This window comes from Ambystoma mexicanum, chromosome 1q (assembly GCF_040938575.1).
Source record: "Ambystoma mexicanum isolate Mex_15411 chromosome 1q, UKY_AmexF1_1, whole genome shotgun sequence".
Classification (NCBI taxonomy): domain Eukaryota; kingdom Metazoa; phylum Chordata; class Amphibia; order Caudata; family Ambystomatidae; genus Ambystoma; species Ambystoma mexicanum.
The window spans coordinates 848,676,164-848,696,731 of NC_090922.1; the positions used below are offsets into that span (position 1 = coordinate 848,676,164).

At 44.6% G+C, this 20,568-nt stretch overlaps 1 protein-coding gene across 3 annotated transcripts in view; it reads right to left on the bottom strand.

The window, feature by feature from the left end:
* Nucleotides 1-18,687, bottom strand: part of LOC138537920 (coagulation factor XIII B chain-like) — a 656,126-nt gene extending 637,439 nt beyond the window's left edge. The window contains exon 1 of one of the 3 annotated variants that reach the window (XM_069641489.1): nt 18,514-18,684. In XM_069641489.1, coding sequence (XP_069497590.1) covers nt 18,514-18,571 — 58 coding nt within the window. In that variant the 5' untranslated portion in view covers nt 18,572-18,684. Of the gene's footprint in view, nt 1-18,513 lie in introns of all 3 variants that reach the window. The other 2 variants (XM_069641490.1, XM_069641491.1) reach the window with 2 other exon arrangements.
* Between the last annotated feature and the right edge of the window lie 1,881 nt (nt 18,688-20,568).

Consider the following 20,568-nt stretch of genomic DNA (forward strand, 5'->3'; position numbering starts at 1 on the left):
CTGTTGGGAAAGGATATCTTGAGTAAGCTCAACATGACTATCTCGTTCACAGAAAGAGGTGTGGTGTGTTCCTGGCCTAGTATGTGCGGCATGAGGGTAATGTAGGCATTGCATGCATTGGGCATTGGGTCTGTGGCAAGAGGAATAACAGTGGCCCCTGATTTGTTTCTATATGGTATCACCATATTACTCAGTGCAGTGCCACACGTAGCAAACAGTTACTGATGGGTACCCTCTGAGTTTTTGTTCAGGCCTGCTCAGCCTCATGAGACAGTTGCAAGTACCATTATTGAACTGGATATAGAAGGAGTCCTAGTGGCAATAGACCAGATTGTTATGATAGCAGTTTATTCAAACAAAGGGGAATGGTGCACAGTTCTGTGTATTGACCCCCACGATAGCATTGAAAAATGTCTCTAACAAGGAGCTGTTTGAAAACAGAGAAAATGAGGGAGAAACAATATTGTAAGTGTGTGTCCCTTGTGAGATAATATTACAGTACAGACATGTAGTTTGCCCAATGCTGCTAGTAGGGAATGCTACTTCATTTGCCTCTGCAAATTTGGCTCAAGTACCCAATAAGTTGTGGATGAGTAATCCACATAATGTAGGACTTTTAAAAAGGTGTTAAGCCGATATGTATCACCCTGAACCCCGGGTCTGTGTTACCACAAGTGAAACAATATCCTTTATTAAAGGCAGCAGAGGAGGGAATGCATGACACCATAATGGACCTCTTGCATCAGGGTATCATAATACCCTCAAACTCACCCTGTAATAAGCTATTTACCCAGTGAAGAAATTGAAAGGTGCTAGTTGGAGAATGATTCAATATGTACGGCCTCTTAATGACATTGTACAGTATTAGGGAGAATTCTCCAAAATGGCTAATTTCCCTTACCTACTGAGTCCCTCAGCAGCTTTGCTGGATTTTAAGGATTTTCACCTGGTATGAGTATGAGGCTTTTTTCCCACTCTGACATGTGTTTTAGGCTATGTGTTGTACATTTTGTGCTCATGGACTATGGCGTCTCACCTACTTCATAGGCATCATCTTTTTACTGTGTGTCACACAGCACCTTTAGTGCCATGACACAGGGTTGTCCTTTACTCTTCCGACAGATAAACTCAATTTTCTGGGACTGACTACCGTCTCCCAGAAAATGTAAAGTTGCCATTGACTTTGCTAGTCTCTTAAAATGTACAGACCCAGTACAAACTAACTTCCATAGAGTACTGGAAGGGTTAATAGTTATCCCTTATTGTCTGTTTCTCATGGAACATTATTTCGTTCCCCTTTTTCTAAGATTTGGCTGGTGGCAGTGGTATCTACCATTTTTATTTTACCACAAGCTATGAAAATAGCCTCTGTACTGTTAGAGGCTATGGTGGTAGCCTCGAACTTTAATCCGCTGGACCCCTTTTAATTTCATTTGGTTCCGGTTTGTTTATTCAAAAAAGAAATTTGCAAAGGTCTTTCTCGTGTTTTACTCTGCGCACCAAACCAGGTTTGGTTCCTTTGTTCGCCGTCCTTTGGCAGGCTTCTGCACAGAAGCCCTCCTTAGGCGCCTGAGTGTCTGGGTGGACAGGATGTTATGGAGGGGTTTTAGGCCCCCTTCACAGGGTCTCCTTGGAGACCCAAGTCGCACTCTAGTTTGATTGGCTAGGTGGCTGTCCATTCAGGACAGCCAGCCTGCTGTGTGATTGACATCCAGGCTGTGTGAATGGGGAAAAACTGCATAAAAGCAGGTCTCTGGGACTTGCAAGGCAGAGTCGCCACTGGAACAAGAGAACCAACAAGGAGCTGAAGGAAGATGACTACTGCAACTACTGGACATCCCAGTGAAGCCCTGCTGCAGGTCCGAATCGCCTGAAACTTCGAAGACAGTGAAGATCCGCAAGGAGCCTCTTCCCCTTGAACCTGGTGGGACCACCAGCTCACAAAGTCCTTGGACCTCCTCTTCAGCCTGGTCAAATTTGCTGTGCTACAGGAAACCTGATAGCCAGGGAGAGAGAGTCCATTTGTGCTTTTAAGGAGCGCACCTTTAATTTGTCACTTTGCTCTACTGCTGGATTCTTCCCTGGGCCGCGCAGGACCCTCCAGTCTTCCTCCTTCTTGTCAGTCTGACAGTCGCTTCAGGAACCATGTGCCTGCAGGAACTGCCAGGACCTGTTGCCTCAGCTACAGCATTCTTCTTCATTTAAGGTACTGTACAATTCCGGTCGTTCGTTCCATCTGACCGTAGTGACCGTAGTCTTTGCCTCTCCGAACGCTTGTACTTCTCTACTCTTTTAAATAACTTTTCCTCTGACCAACTTCGTTTCGAACTCTTGGCAAAGACTTAATCGCAAAATACTGTGATCCTCTTCAAAGACTCTGAATCATTAACATTGGCCCAGGCCTATTGATTTGAATCCTAGTTGTAGTAAGCCTTTTCTAGATTGCCCCCTCTATTACTTGTTGGTGTTGTTGATTTTTGATAACCTTGTCCTTTCCCTCCCTTTTAAATTGCTGGAGTGCCATTTTGCTCACACTTCACTTGAGCTTAAATTGTTCAGAATTCATTGGGTGTTGTGTAGTGTATTAAGGTTGCGATTTTCTGCTGCTTTACATTAGGGAACTGTTTTACAACTGATGGTGTAAATAAGTGTATATTCTTTTACTCAGAAACCTTGAATCTGTGTTTGCTTGAACCATAGTAATTGCTGTCCTTTGTGTAACTTCTGATACTGCTCACTTTAATCTTGAGATAAGTCTGGCTGCTCAGCCATCCCTACCACTTTACTGTGTAGTACGGGCTTGTACCAAAGGTGAATTTGTACTTGCACTTGCACATTTACCACCCTCAGGCCAACGGGATTATAGAAAGGATGAACAGTTTGCTTAAAACAAAATTGTCAAAGTTGTGGGCAACACTGGAAAGGAACTGGGTGCATTGCTTCCCCTTGGCCTTGTTCAGTTTAAAGACCCAGCCCTGTAAGGACCATCACCTTTCACCTCATGAATTTGTGATGCAGAGATTTATGCATATACCAATAGCTCCTTTGCACAGTGCTTCCAATGCTCACTGGGTCGCCTCGATTCTGAGGGATTAATTCCATTAATATTTAAAGCCGTTAACAAAGTGTATTAACTACCTTTCCCAACAGATTGCTCCATGGCTGTAGTAGGTGTTGACAACAGTGCTACACCGTTATCTGCCAACTCGCCACCATTGCAATTATTTCCTAATGATAAAGTTTATATACAAAATGTTATTCATAGGTGGAGCGAACCTCACTACAATGGTCCTTACACTGTGGTGTATGCTACTCCTCTTGCTGTAAAAGTAAAAGAACTGTGTTATTGGGCTAATTTGCCTGATGTTCAACAAGCACCACAAACTGTGCCCCCAAATGTAAGCATCTTGACAGTGTGTTTTTAAATTGTTGATTAATGATTTTGGTTATTAGTATTTACAGCAGGATTGTAGTATTTATGTTTTGGCAGGATTTTTAGTTTTGTTTTTCTTTTCTTTTAGATTTTTTCAATTTTGTCATATATTTTGAAGACTTTTTTTAATGATATTTTTTAAGTGTACCATTCTTTCTCAAATAACTATGTTATTAAATAGCGTTAAACATGTGTGTTTTAAATGCGGTTCTAGTACTTTATTTTTACCACTTATGTGTGGGTTTGATTTTGGGTTGTTTATATATATATATATTTAGAACTGTTTTATGGGTAGGCCATATAAAGGGGGCTGGGAATGTAGTATTAGTACTTCAAAGAAATGCACATATTTTCCATTTTTTACAAATATTTTGATGCCACAACTCCAAACGATGAATATTTAACCACAGTGGTAACTTTTAAGTGAATTAAAACACACAATACTTTATTATGGGATTTAGAAATGCAATTGAAATGGGGTTTGGAGAAAGAAAAGAAGTATGATCAGTACAAAGGTGTATTGTTTGATACAATGTCCAATGTGTACCACCCAGAGTTTAACAAAGTGTGGTATAGCTATATGAACTCAGCGGGGAAACAGCACCACAATGGGAGTTGTTATATCTGCTGCTATATCTGCTCCCTAATACCCCTTGTGCTGGGAGCACCCAAAATGTTAGTACCTCAGGAGATATTGCCCTTCTAGGCTCAGTGTTTGGTGCAATTAGAACTGTGCCCAGTTCACATTCTTTTTCAGGGGCACAAAGTAGACGTTGTACTAATGGACAAAGATGGAGAAGTGTGCAAAGTACAACAGTGCCCCTCAATGCAAGCCCTGGCCTATGTTGGAATTGGATGAAGTATTGTTCATATCAAACACACGGGAAAAGAGGGTTGTGAGCTGTGCGGCAGGGGGGGTTGCAGGATTCAGAGAAGAAGTAATTTGGAACATTAATAAGTACTGTTTTGAGATATGCCCTGCAAATATACCTAAACTGACATGGATTGAAGCCTGTAAAACACTGGTACAAGTGCAACCAGGGGATGAAAGCCAGTTTTGTTTTTGAGAAAATGCAACTGTTCCAGTAAGCACTAATACTAAGTGCAATAAGACATTGTTCATTCCATATCTTGCAAAAGGAACATTGGCCTTGATGGACATGTACTTGGTATGCGGTAAACAAGCATACCTGCATCTTCCACCGTTTTGGTGAGCCACCTGTGAATTGACAACCCTGCACTCAACTATCCTGGTGGTGCTGGAAGTACACTTGACAATAGCATCAAAACCTGAGGTGGTGCATTCAATATCACCATCTATCCAACCCTCCCAAGTAAAGAAGAACAAGCTGTCATTAAAGTTGAGAAGGAAGCCATCAAACTATCTGACGGAAGAATCATCCAAGCTGCTTAAAGCAATTCCAGACAAGTAACGGCTATACACCAAAATGGACATGTTGTTTGGTCTCTCATGACTCCAGGAATCCAGGCTGCGGAGAATGCCAAGTTGCTACAGATTGTTCGGTGGGAGGTGATGCAGTTGAGGAACAATACCAAACATGGCCTTAATTCAATCAAAAGTGAACTGAGGGCGATCCAGTTGATGACACTTCACAATAGATATGTTCTAGATCACCTAACAGCGATAAAGGAGGCGTGTGCAAGAAGATTGGGTTGTGATGTTGCATGTACATACCCCCAAATGACGCTGAGAACAAGTCCCTGGTGCACATCATAGTGGCCCTGCATGAGTTGAAGACAAGAATGGAAAAAGAAGCGGGTGTGCAAACTGAAGATTGGTTCGATACGTTCTCATGGGCACCGTCCTGGCTTGGGGCACTGGTGAAGATACTGGTTATGGTGGTGGTGTTCCTGTTGGTGGTGTTTTGCACATGTCAGTTGATGCTCTGATGTTGTGTCAAGACTATCTCAAGTAGCGTTAAAATGATGGTTACTATTGGGGCAAGAATGGCTCTCCCGGGCACAAATGCGGGGCAACTTCAAATTTAGGACTTAAACAACCCACGTATGGTCAGAATTGAATTACCTCTCCACCGCCCAGGAACACTAACATCCTCGCCCAACAGACCCTGAGAACTATTCTGAACACTGGGTAGATTTAGACGGTGATGGGGATTGCATTTATCTCACATGCACCCTGGAAAAGTTTGCACGGGATGGGGGTAGTTTGTGTCATGTGTGCAAGGCATTGGCGCCGAAGGATGAAGCAGATAGACATAGAGAAACAGATAAGTTAGTTAATAAAGGATTAACTAAAGGGGGAAGGTTGGGATGCATGTTCAGACCACTGTCCTTCCTAGATGATTTAGATTGTGAAAAATATATCAAAATATAGAGATGAGCACAGGACGGTGTAGGAAGATATGTTATGAATGGAGGCAATTTGAGGGAGTGGGAAATTACATAGGGGGAGCTAACCAGTATTGTTGCAATCGAACAATGTAGCATATAGAATGCCTATATGCACAATAGTCATAACACAAACTACTAAGTGTTTATCAGCATGCCTGAATCCTCGCAGGATGTGCCTTCGCAAGAAACACAGAACAACAAGGTCTTATCCCTTGCATCACAATTGCATCCCAATTCCCAGGCGTGGCAAATTCCCAGGTATATGCCCTCACACCAATTAGGCCTTTGAACCAATTAGTTAGGAATGTTTGCAGCTGACAAACCGAAGGGCTGCAGCCCAGCATCAAGGTCATATCCCTGGGAACTAAGGCATAGGTCTTGGGATGCCAAAACACAAACCAAGATTTAAGACATTAGCGCTCCCCAGAATGACGGTCGCTCTATTTGTACTACCAGATTTGCTGTGGAATAGGCCGTATAGCCTCCATACCTGTATTTTGGGGATCTCGGGGAGGGGAACTGATAAAGGGAAAAGCAGGAGCAGCACCTTCCACTTCACTGGACCGTGATCCAGATGGAAGGTAAGCCAGTGAGTGGCACATGAAAGCGCAGCCACAAGAATTGATTTTCATCACAATTCAACAGAAGCCCAATGCACTGAAGCCATATTCCTTTGCACTAAAATTTCAATTTCACCCTGCGTCTCCACTTCAACCACGAGGGTTAATACATTATAAAATGGCCACCGCCTAAATTTGGCTGACTTCTTTGTTTTCAATCTGCACCTGATCGTGGATTGGCTGCCCTCTGCCATATCCACCAATCAGGGTCACCGGCAGGCGAACGCCGGCCCACCTCAAAGGCACTCGAGGAAGGCACATCCCCAGTTCTAGCCTGTCCAGAGCCTCCAGAGACCAGGGCCAGGACCCCTGCCCATTTGGCCCCAGAACTACTGCCCATCTTCCACTTGAAACTTTATCTACCACCCACCATGTAAAAGGCAGCCTACCCGTGCGCGATTGCAAGCATATCTATATGCTTTTGACTTGAGGTATTCCACTTCATCAACACGGTAAAACATATGCCTCATATTGCTGTCTCCACATGTCTACTTATTGTGACTTGATGCCCAGCCCCCTAACGCATATCCCATTCACGTTATTTACCCTACACCACTGCTTAACTGCCGCATCATGTTTTTGTTTCTCTTTCCCCACTGTATTGAGCAACTTCCGTGACACAGCTCACCAACAGTACCTGTAATCCCTGCCTACCGATTGCCTGAATGCATGTGTATAACTATGTTCTTTATTGCATGACTGCCTCACCCCAGGGAATTGTGTGATTTGTCTAAGCCTCACCTACTCTGTACCCTGCTCCCTCGTGCCAAATTGAATAGTAACTAGCATTGATGTGCCACTCCCTAAATAAGCGTACATATGCCCATTTGCCTAAACTACTAACTATACCAAACTAGATTACGGCATTATCGTTCCTTAAGCCAAGGCATAGCTTTTACAGATTCAGCCTTACCTCCCCTTGCTATCCAGCTGGAAACAAAGGAAGTAGATCATCTTACTTGTATGAAGTGTTTTATTCCATGTGAGTACACCTAACGTAATTCTTCTATTACCCTGAGCTAGCTGGATCCACATCCCACGCCTTATGCCAAATGAGCTACATCACCAAAATCTACAGATTAACGTGACCTAGAGCTATGTGTATGAGTCCCATGTTAAGAAGGATGTATAGGGATGCGTACTAGTGTATATGCTACAATCTTACTGCTATTGATCCTGTTCCTTTGCGATTGAAACAAGCCTGTATAGCCTGAATGAGAATGTTCGTGGCGCCCCGTGCAAGCTAGCATCAGATTACTTTAAGCACATCTGAATTAGCCTATTTCTGCATATGCCAATCAGCCTATTCTTTTGCATTACTGATTTAGCCCATCTTGTGCAATTCGCCACTACTGTATGCGTCACTCATGCCCTTATGAACTATTGATAGGGAAAGCCCCTTGCTAGCTCGTCTTTTTGCCTGCCACACTTAACTCTTGCCATCTTACTTATTGTTCTGACACTATGTGCCTGTCTATGCTTGCCTAGCATGTATGCCGAGAACCATTAGTCACACATTGTATTTCTATACTACTTTTGAACTATACTGTATGACTACACTCCCCTGCATATGTACCACAGTGCCGCTACAACAACCACATGCTACCTATTCTAATCGTTTGCCCATCTGTGTCAGGATATGCTGCTGTGGCCCCTTGCCAGCATCCTCCTCATACACCTTGTCATTACAGGGCAATTAGTCAATATACACTGTGCACTATCTCTCAACACCGCCAAGATTCACCACCACCACCCCAGTACGCACTCCTCCACTATGTCCCACAACACAATATCTTTGACTTACCCCTTTCCCCCCCCACACCCAAGCACAACACTATAACAAACCCCATCATTGATTACCTTACCAACCCTTATCTCAACGCACCTGCCTTGTGGCTTCAACATTTCGCCACAAAACCCACACCCAATCGACCTTGCTCACTCCAATTTAGGAATGCCAGACTTAGAACCAGACTGCCTCACATACCATGCACCCAGCGCAACACTCTCCACCACCACACTCCCAGCCCTCGGCCAACCACGCAGCCCTTACCTGACCACTCGGCGATTCCCCCTATTAAAGAACAAAAGGGAGCCCTCATTAATGCCAGATCCCTCACCGCCCACGCTCTTGATATCACAGATCTCATTAATGCCCAAAACCTCGACTTCATCGCTATCACGGAAACCTGGCTACATGCCGCCTCAGGCCCGCTCCTGTCCCTCGCCATCCCTGATGGATATTCCATCATTAGAAATGACCGCCAATCCAACCTGACTAAAGGGGGTGGCGTCGCATTTATACATAGGGACAATATTAATATGAGACTCATCCCCAACACCCAACTTAGTTCTGCCGAATCCTTATCAGTTAAACTCTCCCTATCACCGACCAACACAGCATCCCTACACCTTATTTACAGACCACCAGGACCTCTAACCTCCTTCGCGGAGGATATTACTTCTATTCTTACCGACAACACCAAGCCCAATTCCCAAGTAATGCTAAAGGGTGACATCAACCTTGGCCTATTAGACCCTAAGGATCTCATGGCCACTGAGATCGCTAGTATCATTTCTAGTTTAGGTTTTCAGCAACGCATTCTCAAACCTACCCATAAAAAGGGTCGAACACTTGATTGGATTGTAGACTTAAACTGTAACACATCGATAAGCTCCAACTCCACCTGTGCCTGGTCTGATCACCACATCATTATCTTTCAAATACTAGCTACCAATCCTTGCCCTAAACCTATCATATCTCCCCCCATTCTTACGAGGAACAAAAAGGACATCACTAGGGACAAACTACTCCCCCTCATCCTACCTATGCTTAATAACTGTGCTTTACAGCATAACGACCCCACTATCTTAGTGGATACCTGTAACCAAACATTGCTCAAAGCTATTGACACCATAGCACCGCTCAAACTACAGAAAGCTAAAGAACGAGCCCATTTGAATTCTTGGTTTGTGCCACAACTCAGAGCTCTGTGCAAAGAAAAACATAAGGCAGAGGCGCTCTGGAATAGTCTACCATGTGCGACTAACAAAGATAACCTTTTCATCGCATCCCTCAACTACAAGGAAGCGATCCTACAAGCTAAAAAAGAGATGTACAACTAGCGTATCTCACAAGAAGAATCCAACACGAGGGAGTTATTTAAAATTCTCAAAGAATTAGAATCCCCTTCGCCCATCCTTGACACATGTAGCAAAGACAGTACATGGTGCAATAATATCCAAAATGCTCTCCTCACCAAAATAACCACCTTACAAGCCAAAATCAATGCCAAACAAAACTCACTCCTTACCTCCTCCCTAACTAAACTCCCTGCTCCCAAGACGACCACCACCTTCATCCAGACCCCATTTAGCTTTGTCCCTCTCACCATCCCAGAGGTTGAAAAAATCATTAGCAATCTAAAACCTTCCAACTGCCAAGGTGACTCCTGACCAGCACCGATCATCAAGGAATCGGCACATGACCTTGCACCTTTCATTCCCGCCTTCATCAACTCCTCATTTCACACTGGAATTGTCCCTAACAATCTGAACGACGCATGGGTCATCTCCCTGCTGAAAAACCTACATTGGATCCCTCGATACCATCTAACTACAGACCCATCACCACGGTCCCATTCCTTCTAAAAATATTAGATAGATCAACCTACCTACAAATACAGAAGTATCTGGAAACAAATAACCTACTAGGCACAAGACAATCTGGCTTTAGACCCAAGCACGGGACAGAAACAGCCTTATTAGATCTCAAGACTCAAATCGAGGACCTCAAAGACAATGGTAAACTGGCCCTCCTACTACTCCTGGATCTCTCTGCAGCCTTCGATCTGGTCAATCACCAAATCCTTTGCTATCACTTGACATCAGATGCCCACTTTTCTGAAAAAGCCACCAAATGGATTAGCTCCTTCCTGGAAAATAGACACATAAGAGTATTCTCACCCACCTCTGTGGCAGATCCAACCCTGGTCCTCTGCGGAGTCCCACATGGGTCTTGTGTATCCCCTACACTTTACAATGTACTTACCAAACCTTTGTTTGATGTGCTTGACTATCTGGGTGTCACCGACACCAACTATGCTGACGACCCCCAGATACTCATCCCTATCACTGGTGACAACATTGCTCATTCTAAAGCTTTGAATGACATCTACCAAGTTGTCCAAGCCTGGATGGCCCAACACAAGCTCTGTCTTAACGATGACAAGACAGAGCTCCTCATCCTAGGCACCCAACAAAGACTCAATAAGCTTGACCCCTCGTTTAGCACTTTCAACATCAATGGTAATTCCATCAAGGTATCCAAAGATACTAAAACCCTGGGAATCTACCTCGATTCCACACTCTCCCTCAACAGACAAAGAAACGCGGTTGTCGCCACCTCTGCTTACACATGTAAATTGATTACAGCCTGCCGTCCATTCCTCTCCACTCAGAACTGCATTATCCTTGCCAGGACTCTGGTTATGTCCAAACTGGATTATTGCAATGCTCTCTATCAAGGTACCAACCAACGCAACTTCAACAAACTCCAAATCACTCAAAATAATGCTATAAGAGCTGCCCTCAACATCCCTAGATCTGCACATATCACTGAAACTAGAAAGAGTCTACATTGGCTCTCAGTTGCCCAAAGGATATCATTGAAATCCCTGGCCCTTACTCACAAATGTGTAAACAACCAGGCCCCCATCTACCTAGCCTCTCGATCTCTCAGTATATACCTTCATGGTCACTCAGATCTTCCCAAGCAGAATGCCTCATGATCCCCAGATACAAGCTACAGACAGCCGGAGGTGCTAGTTTCCCAGTCGCCTCCGCCAAACTCTGGAACACACTGCCACTTACCATCAGAACCCTGCCTTCTCCTACCTTATTCAAACACAAAGTCAAGCTCTGGCTATCCACTACACCTGACCAATTGCCATCATATCTTCTCCACCTTCTTTCATTTTGTGCCAATCGGCCTGCCTATCTGCATTGCTTTGCACTTGAATGCTCTTGTGAAGGTAACTAATTGATTGTAACTGTACTCCATGCCATTCATGTACCTGTTTTCTCTAAGACATGCGCCCGGTTGCCCTCAGGCCTGGTGTGCTATACAAATAAATAAAATACAAATACAAATATGAGCCATTATTTGTACCAAGGAGAGCTTAGAATGATGCTCATACAGTGGGGAGTGCATGATGTGGGCACCGACATGTCTGGGATGAGAAAAGGGCTGCTTTGTTCGCAAGGACCATGCTGACCTCGATGTTGCCCACTACGTTCACATTGATAACCAGGTGCATGTCACATGGTGAGGATCGAGGGTAGGGTGGTGCCAGTTGGTGTTAACCAATTGCATTACTACAGTGTTCCACGATGGACGAGGACGTTACCCACGTGTGGTCAAGATTTGAAAGACGACAGCGGAACCAGTTGGAGGATGGGCTATATGTAATCATTAGCATGTGTACAGACGGCAGTCAATGAGGGTGGGGGATTAACACTGTATATTGAGTGTGTCATGAGTGATGATTTTTGTGTTTAAAACCTGAGTCTTGTGCGAAAGACAGAAGCAAGCTCTATGGCAGTGGATTCGTAATACCATGTTGCCTTTTTATTTTATATAAAATAAAGCTCTTGTCTTTCATGAAAAAAAGGTTGCACCTAGCCTTTTTCCCTAGTGGGTTGCATTTTCTTGGTCTGATCTCTGGGAGTTACCCTACCGCTGCAACAACTAGGTTTCAGGCAGGTAGAATGTTGAAGGTTCGCCAGGGGTTCTGATTATGAGCTTTTACTGGTTTTGCTCTTGCATCTATATAATGATACAAGTAGAAGCTTGGAAGAGAATTGATGGAGGAGCAGCTCAGGTTTGGTGGAAACTGATTTGTAGGATAGTTATTTTAGAGTAAAATGAAATTGCTATTATAGCCAGGGTAGAGTTATGTTGGATTTATTTTGGGAGGTTGGTGGGTACATAATGTTTGGGAGGGTGAGGTGAGAATTGGGGATGCAGGCACAATACAAGCCTCTTGTATGTGTGAATTGTGGGTGAAGGAGCAATCCAACCCACTTGCATCTTGTAGGTTTAGGAGATGGCCGAGTTACTGAGCACCCTAAGTGAATTTAGTAGCCATTATTTTATTTATTGAAGGGGAGTGTGAAATAAATGATGTCTGAATCTTCTTCAGGGACCAAATTTAGGAAGAACCACTGTTATGTGAGGGGAAGAATGTATCCGTTCAGTTTTTTTCACCTTCAGTTTCTATTTACAGTAAGGAGCCCAGATAGTGTGTGTTTCTCTCCACCATCCATGAAGGCCAACTGGTCAGCAGCAAACCTCTTCCTCTGTAAAGACCATGGTTATCTGTCCCAAATGAATTTAGTGCATCAGTAAGAAATGGAATTGTACAAAGAGTGCCTTTGGACATTCATCAGGTGCCAGTGGATGGAGTTCAGGAGGAGGAGGAAGTTGAGTCACCAACAATGGAGGTGCAAGAAGAAGAAGCTATGACATTGGCTCAGCAGCAAAGACACATGAGGAAGAAGAGGTGATTCCTGAAAATTCCACAGATTGGATTTACTTGCCAATGGATGACAATGAAAACCATGGAAATGATTTAAACTCCATCCCTGCATTCAAGATCGAGACTCAGATACCTCTAGATTGATGGTGTCTCGGATAGTCAGGGAGAACAAGAGCTAGAAGAACGTACTGCAGGCATTCATGAACTCATGCAATTGTCAAGTTCAAGAATTATAAACAGAAAGCAAGTGACACTTCCCATTCTGATAAAAAGTGAGTAGTAATATAACTTTGCAGTCAGTCACATCAAGAAGAATGGCTTCTCAGTCAATAGCTTCACATTTGATCCACTGCAAAGTACATGTAGCAGACCCAAGAAAGCAGGAGAGCCAAGGACCAATCTCAGCCCTCCAAAACAATCAGGAGAATGACATTGTTTTACAGCTTGCCACATACTATATATGAAAGAAAGGTGTTTTTCAAGGGAAGCCACATTCCCATTTGGTCACCTCTTCCTTATAAGTTCACATGAGACAGCATCATCCAGATGCTCGTCGAAAGGAAACAGTGACAGGGACAGAGTAGGCCCACAGCACGCCTCAACTACAGGAAAGAGACACATGTTCACCACCATCCCACACCACTGTATCGGATAATCTTGCTACGTCATAGATTTCTGCTTGCCCTGAAGGAACTTCATCTTTGACTAGAGATCCTATGGCGTTAAGGCAACCTGTTATTTCCCCCTCTTTGCACCAGTTTGCAGTTGCTGAACATTTCGAGCATGATACAAAGTATCACAAAAGACACAAATAGCTACAGCTATTCAATGGACACCTTGGTGAAATATGGACAGTAGATGTACTGCCAGATTGCCATGGTACCTGGTTTGCAGAGATGCTGGCGCTATTGTGTCATACAACAGGAGACACCTTAATAACACCAAGGTGAGAGCTAACTTTTATTTTAAAAAAATGAACGAGCATCTTATCTATAAAGACCATGGCAGGAGGAAATACTAGCCCTACTGCTTTAAAAACCACACACCAGATATGATCGAGATGTTTGTGCAAGTCAGTTACAGCCCCCCTCTGCAACAACAGTTGGCAATGCTGCAGTGCCCTCATTCTACTTCTCCTGAACCACTTGCTGGTAGACAATATCTGACTCCTCTGCCTGCTACACTTCGGTCTCCTGTATACAACAGCCTTCTCTCCCCTCGAGTAGGTCTGCAGATACCACAATTGGAAACCACATCCTTCCCCTCATACATAGTCTCTCCCTTCACAAACCCCTGCTCCCATCCTAAAACACCATTTCCCTCTCCTCAAGTCACCTCAACAACAGCTTCCCATTCTCAACCATGATCTCCCCCAACGATGATCTTTCCCGCCTCAACAGCTAACCCCTTCCTCAAACACAATATTCCCCTCCTCAGCCGCTGTCTTCCCATCCACATGCTGCATGTAAACCTCTGCACACCATTGTCCTAGTGCTCCTGCCCTACAGATGCTGAGGAGTAGTCCATCTCCTCATCTTCTCCACTGGCCTCCCTCCAAATAAAAGGACAAGCTGTTAAAGGCATCAATTTAGCAAAACTTAAATGTGCCTAAGGTGTCAATGTTCAAAACACATAACAAAGGACAATGGAAAACAAAAGGTTGCTCACAAGACTCACATGGTGGAAAGGTTCTTGGAACAAACTAACAAGGGGCTGATGACTGAGCAAAGCACATGACTCAGGCAACACAGTTTATACACAAATGTTTGCCTACAAAGGAAAGAAAAGGTGTTAGGAATCTTTTTGCATTTATTTTTGGGATGACACAAAAAGAACAAGGGAAAGTGCAAAAGTATTTCTTATATATTTATTTTTAAAAGGGAGTAAGGGATAAACTGGGAGAATAAAGGGGTATACAAAAAAAGGGTATAAAACATGGATCACGAAACATGAAAAATATCACACACAACTAATAAACTCCTACAAAAGACTCATACACTCTCCTCAATTGTGCTAAAGAAATCCAAACTCACCAATTTGTCAGCCTGTCCTGTCCGCTCCCAACTCAACAGCCAAACAAAACTCTCAAAGGAAGCAAGAAGCAACCTGGGGCATTTAAAGGCCCTCAACCTTTCAATTGGGTGTTGGGCCGCGAACACTGCTCGAGAAATCTCCCAGGAATACAGATGAGATAGATGAACCTGCCCAGAGAAACTCATTTTTCACGTGGGGCACATTTTGGGAAGTTCGTCCACACCTAACAACAACCAATACCTTGTAACCAGATGATCTTAGGTGCATGGAGGGGCAGTGTGTCTTTAACTCTTGTCTAATATAAAGCAGATTTTTGTTGTAGTAGGTCCTATGGAGGAGACAGAATACTTTGAAGTCAAATCCACCTCTGTCAGGGAGCCAGTGCAGGGAGACTAGTGAAGTCATAAGGTGTCCCTGTATTCAATGCACAAGATGAGTCTGGCTGTTTTTTTCTGAATTGCTTGTAGATCCTGGTGGAGGTTATGGGGCTACTCAACAGTAGTTTGGGCGTGAGAGAGGCATGGCAGATGTCACCGATACTCTTTGGGTCATTGTTGACCTTTGCCAGACCATGGTCAATCAAAGACAGACCTACTTTCACCCATGGTCGACCATCATCAGCAATGGTTGACCATTGCTGACTATCACCAACCAGGGCTGACCATCCCCAACCATGGGAGATCATACTCAACCATGGTTGACCATCACCAGACCGTCTTTGAGCATCACCAGACTATCGTCAACCTATAACCAACCATGGTGAACCATTGTCAAACATGGCAGATCTTTGCCAACCCTAGCCTGTCATCGAAAGACCATAGTTAACATCCCTCACCAATGGCGAACATGAACATGTCAATGCCCATTAATAACTATGGATGATTATTGCCAACCCTGGCCGTTCTTGCCATGACCAGGGCAGGTAAATACCAAAGCGAGATGAAGCACAGTCAACCATTGCCATACCATGGTCGACGTCTCCAACCATGGCCCACAATTGTCTTTACTAGCGCCTTGTTTCTTCCTCTACAATCATCCTGGTGTGTTGCTGGCAGTGGAAGTGCATGCACATCATGCACACAATTGTATGTTGTGGGGCTTGCGCTACAACCGTATTGATACAGTAAATCATGTCAAACGCAATTCTTCAACAGCGGGGTGAGCTGGTGTTTTTGCTGGGATGTGAAGGGTTGTGGATTGCAGTGGGGACACTGCATGCCAAAACCCACTACAATAGCAGTAGTCTGATTGCAAACCCCAGAGCATTGGGTGGCAACACGTGGCCCTTCAGATGTTTTGGCCTGCAACTTTTATCAAACCCAGGCAGGATTATCAATGGTGAGGGATCATGGGGGTTGTAGGCCAAATCAGCTTAAGGCAAGGGAGTTCCCACCACTACCCTATACTAACATCCATTAGCCATATGTTCTATAAAGAAAGAACCAGGAGGATGGGTTGGGCAACAGTTCACCTGCTATCAGAGTGGTAAGATTGCTCAGTGGTCGAGGTGGGCGGGAGCCGATGGCAACCGTGCTCCTCTAATTTGTTTTGTTTTACCATTCCTATACATTTCTTAGAAAAAATAATGTTTCCGGAATGGTTTCTTTTTAAAATACAAGTGAAGGAAGAAGTTGAAACTTGCACTTCAGTGCACTGCATCGGGGATGACGCTGCCAGAGGCACGACTTTCCCTTAAACAGCAGGTGCGTTTGTTTCACCTTACTGGGGATTCAAGCCTGGGGCCTGCAGGATCAGCTCCAGCCTCAAATCATGCTGAGTTATCATCGAACTGCTGGGCTGCTATTTATTCAGTGACCTGCTTGGGATAAAGCCCATTCCCAAGCCCCATTATAGCACTTCTTCTGCATTGATCATAATTGTTCTTGTGGATTTAAGCAACTTAAACCTTGCAGCAAAACATTGGAATGCTTTGCCACCAGCACTGTGACCCTCACAATCTCACTGGGTCTTCAGAAGAGCAATAAACACGTGGCTCTTTGCATAATACAAACTTGAAATAACACCCTGGACACTTGACCGCTTTTGACTTTTAACTCGTTTAACAGGATTTGTGACAGCGCCTTGATGCCCCTGGGTTTAGTGCGCTTTATAAATGTGAAAATAAATAAATAAATAAATGCTCCAGAAAATACCGCATGCGCAGCTCCGCGCGCAGTTGATGGGCAGGTGAGGCGTGGCTTTGATCGCTAGCATGCCCCTTGAGAGGTGCAAATGGTGGGCGATTCTAAAGAAAATGGTGGTAAAGCTGCATGCTGTGCGGGGCAATGAGAAAAGGTAATGGGGCCGTTTAAAATGATGCATTTGGCATTTCCTTTCACTGTGTTTCTTTCAGCCTTTACACAGCGGTTGAGGTGGAATGGGGGAAAAGCGGAACCAAGCTATGGGATGTGTGTTGCTCTTGGGAAGGGATGTGGCGGTAGGGTTTATGGGGAGCGAGGGCATGCCAACAGGGAACATAGTTACTACCAGAGGTCGAAGTGGGCGGGAGCGGTCGGGAGCGGTGCTCCTATACTTTCTATTTTTCAGTTTGACTGTTCCTATACTTTTATTTTAAAAAGAAACCGTTGTGGAACGGTTTAGTTTTAAAATAAAAGTGTAGGAAGAAGTTGAAGCTTGCACTTCAGTGCACGGCACTGAACATTCCCTTAAATAATAGGTGTGTTTGTTTGGGGGTTTGGATTGTGTGTGGGAGGGGGGCACAGCGATGGGGTTTGTGGAGAGCGGGGCAGAGCGGCATTGAAGATAGCTCCACTACTTCTTTTCGTACACTTCGACCACTGGTTACTACTTCATTTCGTGCACTTCCACCACTGATATTGCTTCATCCAGAAAGGAAATCATTAACGTTGTCGGTATAAAAAGCGGAGTCTTTCCTCCTTCGATTCCAACTGGGAAGTGAAAGTTACACAGGTCATACAATCATGCTTTGACACGCTGGCCTGACATTCGACCTCTTCACGGACTACCATGCCAAAACCGTAAGCACTATGACACAATCCAGCAGCCCAATGCGCAGGCCAATACATACAGCAATAGCGAGGTGGCCCTTTCCCATAGAAGGCATCGACAGGTGGCCGGCCTCTGCTCGTTTTATAGCACCCTTCTGACTAGTGGTTAAAGCATAGGAAAGGAAGCCCGACTTCCAACATGGAGGCGCGGCGCGTTTCAGTACCATGCACCTGAAGAGGTGGGCGAGTAAAAAGCCGCCACACAAAATATACACGAAATGATCAATCCTTCATACACCACATCATTTATAATTTACTGAAAACAGTAAGCTTTCAAATGAAATGATTCAATTGCCAGTTGCTGCCATATAATAACGAAGGTTTTTTTTTTGTATAAGAAAGCGGTGGTGTAACCACTGTTCCAACGGGTTCATCCAGAAACGGTTTTCAAAATTCAACTCCTCTTTCCGGAATTAAGAGCAAGTTCACTAGTTAGCTATGCTGGTGTGGGTTCGGTAAACTCTCCATTACTGCTTTAATCTTACCTTGAGCTATGAAGAATGCCCAGACTACCAGAAACGCACACCACCCCCGCAACATCATGCTCAGCCCAGGGGACGTTCATCCGGGTGCACCAGCTGGCCTTGACTTCAATCCCTGACTGACTGCAGGGAGCAATTGCACAGAATTAAAGATCAACGTGCAGCTCAGAGTTTATGAAAACGCTGAAAAGAATGCAGTCTGAACTGCTGCTTCCCGGAATCCAGCTGTTTCTCTCCCAACGCCCCCTCATTCCATTCAAGGGCGTTTGGTTTGTGAATCATTAAAATCCGTGTTTACAAATGAAAACTAGCAAAACCTTCTCGAACTAACCTTTGTTTATTTTGAACTGTGTTGCTATTTCTGTACTCAGTATACTTTGCTGAAAATGTTGCGGGGGAGGGTGGGCATGACATCTAAATTAAAGTGGTCCCTGTCAAATGAGTGGGACAAAATGGTGTGCCAAAACATGTTGGCGGGGCTAAACGCCCTTGCCACCCCCATAAAATTACGCCCATGAACTAGCTGTTCATCAATAATGCTGAAGCCTCCAGAGCAGGGCTTAGTTGTCTCTTTCCGGACCAGTGTTTTGTCTTATCCACCTCGATGACTGGCCATGCACACACTTCTATGACCATATCGCATTCTCGGTGGCTCGCACAGTCTGTTAGTTGCACATTTCCTCCTCTTCTCCCTATCCATCTCTTCAGGCTTCCTTGTTCTACAGTGCAAAATCTGGTTTACCCCCAATGAGAACGCAATGCACCAACTCTTTGGTGTCGACCAGGAGCGTAGGAGACCCATACAATCTGGGGGGCACAGGGGACACCTTGGGGACATGGGCAGGGAGAGTAAGGAATTGCCTGCTCGCAGATACTCCTTTGCATCTTTACCCCGTCACTGTCATATGCAGTAGATTGTAAAGGAGCTTACCCAAATGTATGGAAATACTTTGGTCTTAATAATATTCCCCCCACAGGCCTTGTTTTTCACTTCCACCTCAGTTGGTGTGATGATCCGTTTCACTTCTTGTGTTTCTCCGGGTCTCCAAGCAATGGACCTTTAGAGAGATCTTTTATAATACTCTCACATGCGCTTTAAGTGCAGATGCTTCATGGAGTTTCGCCAACCCATCCTATCCTATTCCACTTGAACCCTCAATGATGGAACATGAGTGTGCCCCTTTACAGCAGTGTATGAGCTGCAATCATACCTCGGCAACAGAAAAGGAAAAGGCACTTGCCAGGCACCGCCATAGTGGTATTAGGTACCCTCTGAAGGTAGCAGCTGCAAAATGGTTCAGGTGCCTGGACATTTAATGGCAGTGCCTGGCAATTGCTCAATACGCATACACAAGCAAACACTTGCCATTGCTGGTTTTTAGCAGGACTTCAGTGAAGGAAATAGGAAATGCAAAGTGCTAATAGAGTGGCTGAACGCATCCCTGGATAAGACATTACACCAGTAGTATGTTCCCAACTCCAATTAAGTTATTAACTACACAGGGCGATATGATATGATATGGCATTTATAACACGCGTATACACAAGTGTTTCAAGGTGCGACGAGGCAAGGGAGGGGGAACAGAGGGAAGACAAACAACAATCCTACTAGGCCAGGTGTCATTCAGATCACTCAAGTGCATGGGAAGGGGAAGTAGGAAAGTGCAGAGGAGGTATGGGGAGGGGACAGTGCAGTACATGGGATAATGAGATAAATAAACAAAGTAAAAGTAAGGCCAGCAGGTGGCAAATGCAAGGGTAAGTGCAAACAACAGGTCTCAAGTGCTGATAGTGGGACTGTAGGGATACAGAAAACAGTCCCCAAGTGTGGGTTTGCCAGGAAGGCAGTGCAGGAGTGCGACTGGCAGCAGAGTGGGCCTGGGTCTGAGATCAGAGGGTGGCCAGGTAACCAGTGCAGTTTCAGTATCAGCCAGGAAGACAGCAGGGGAGAGGAGGAGAAGAAGCAGAAGCAAAAAGAAAGGTTTTGAGGTGCTTCCAGAACTGGAGATGACTCTCCTCAAGTTTCATGGAGGTATGGAGGCTGTTCCAGAGGGAGGC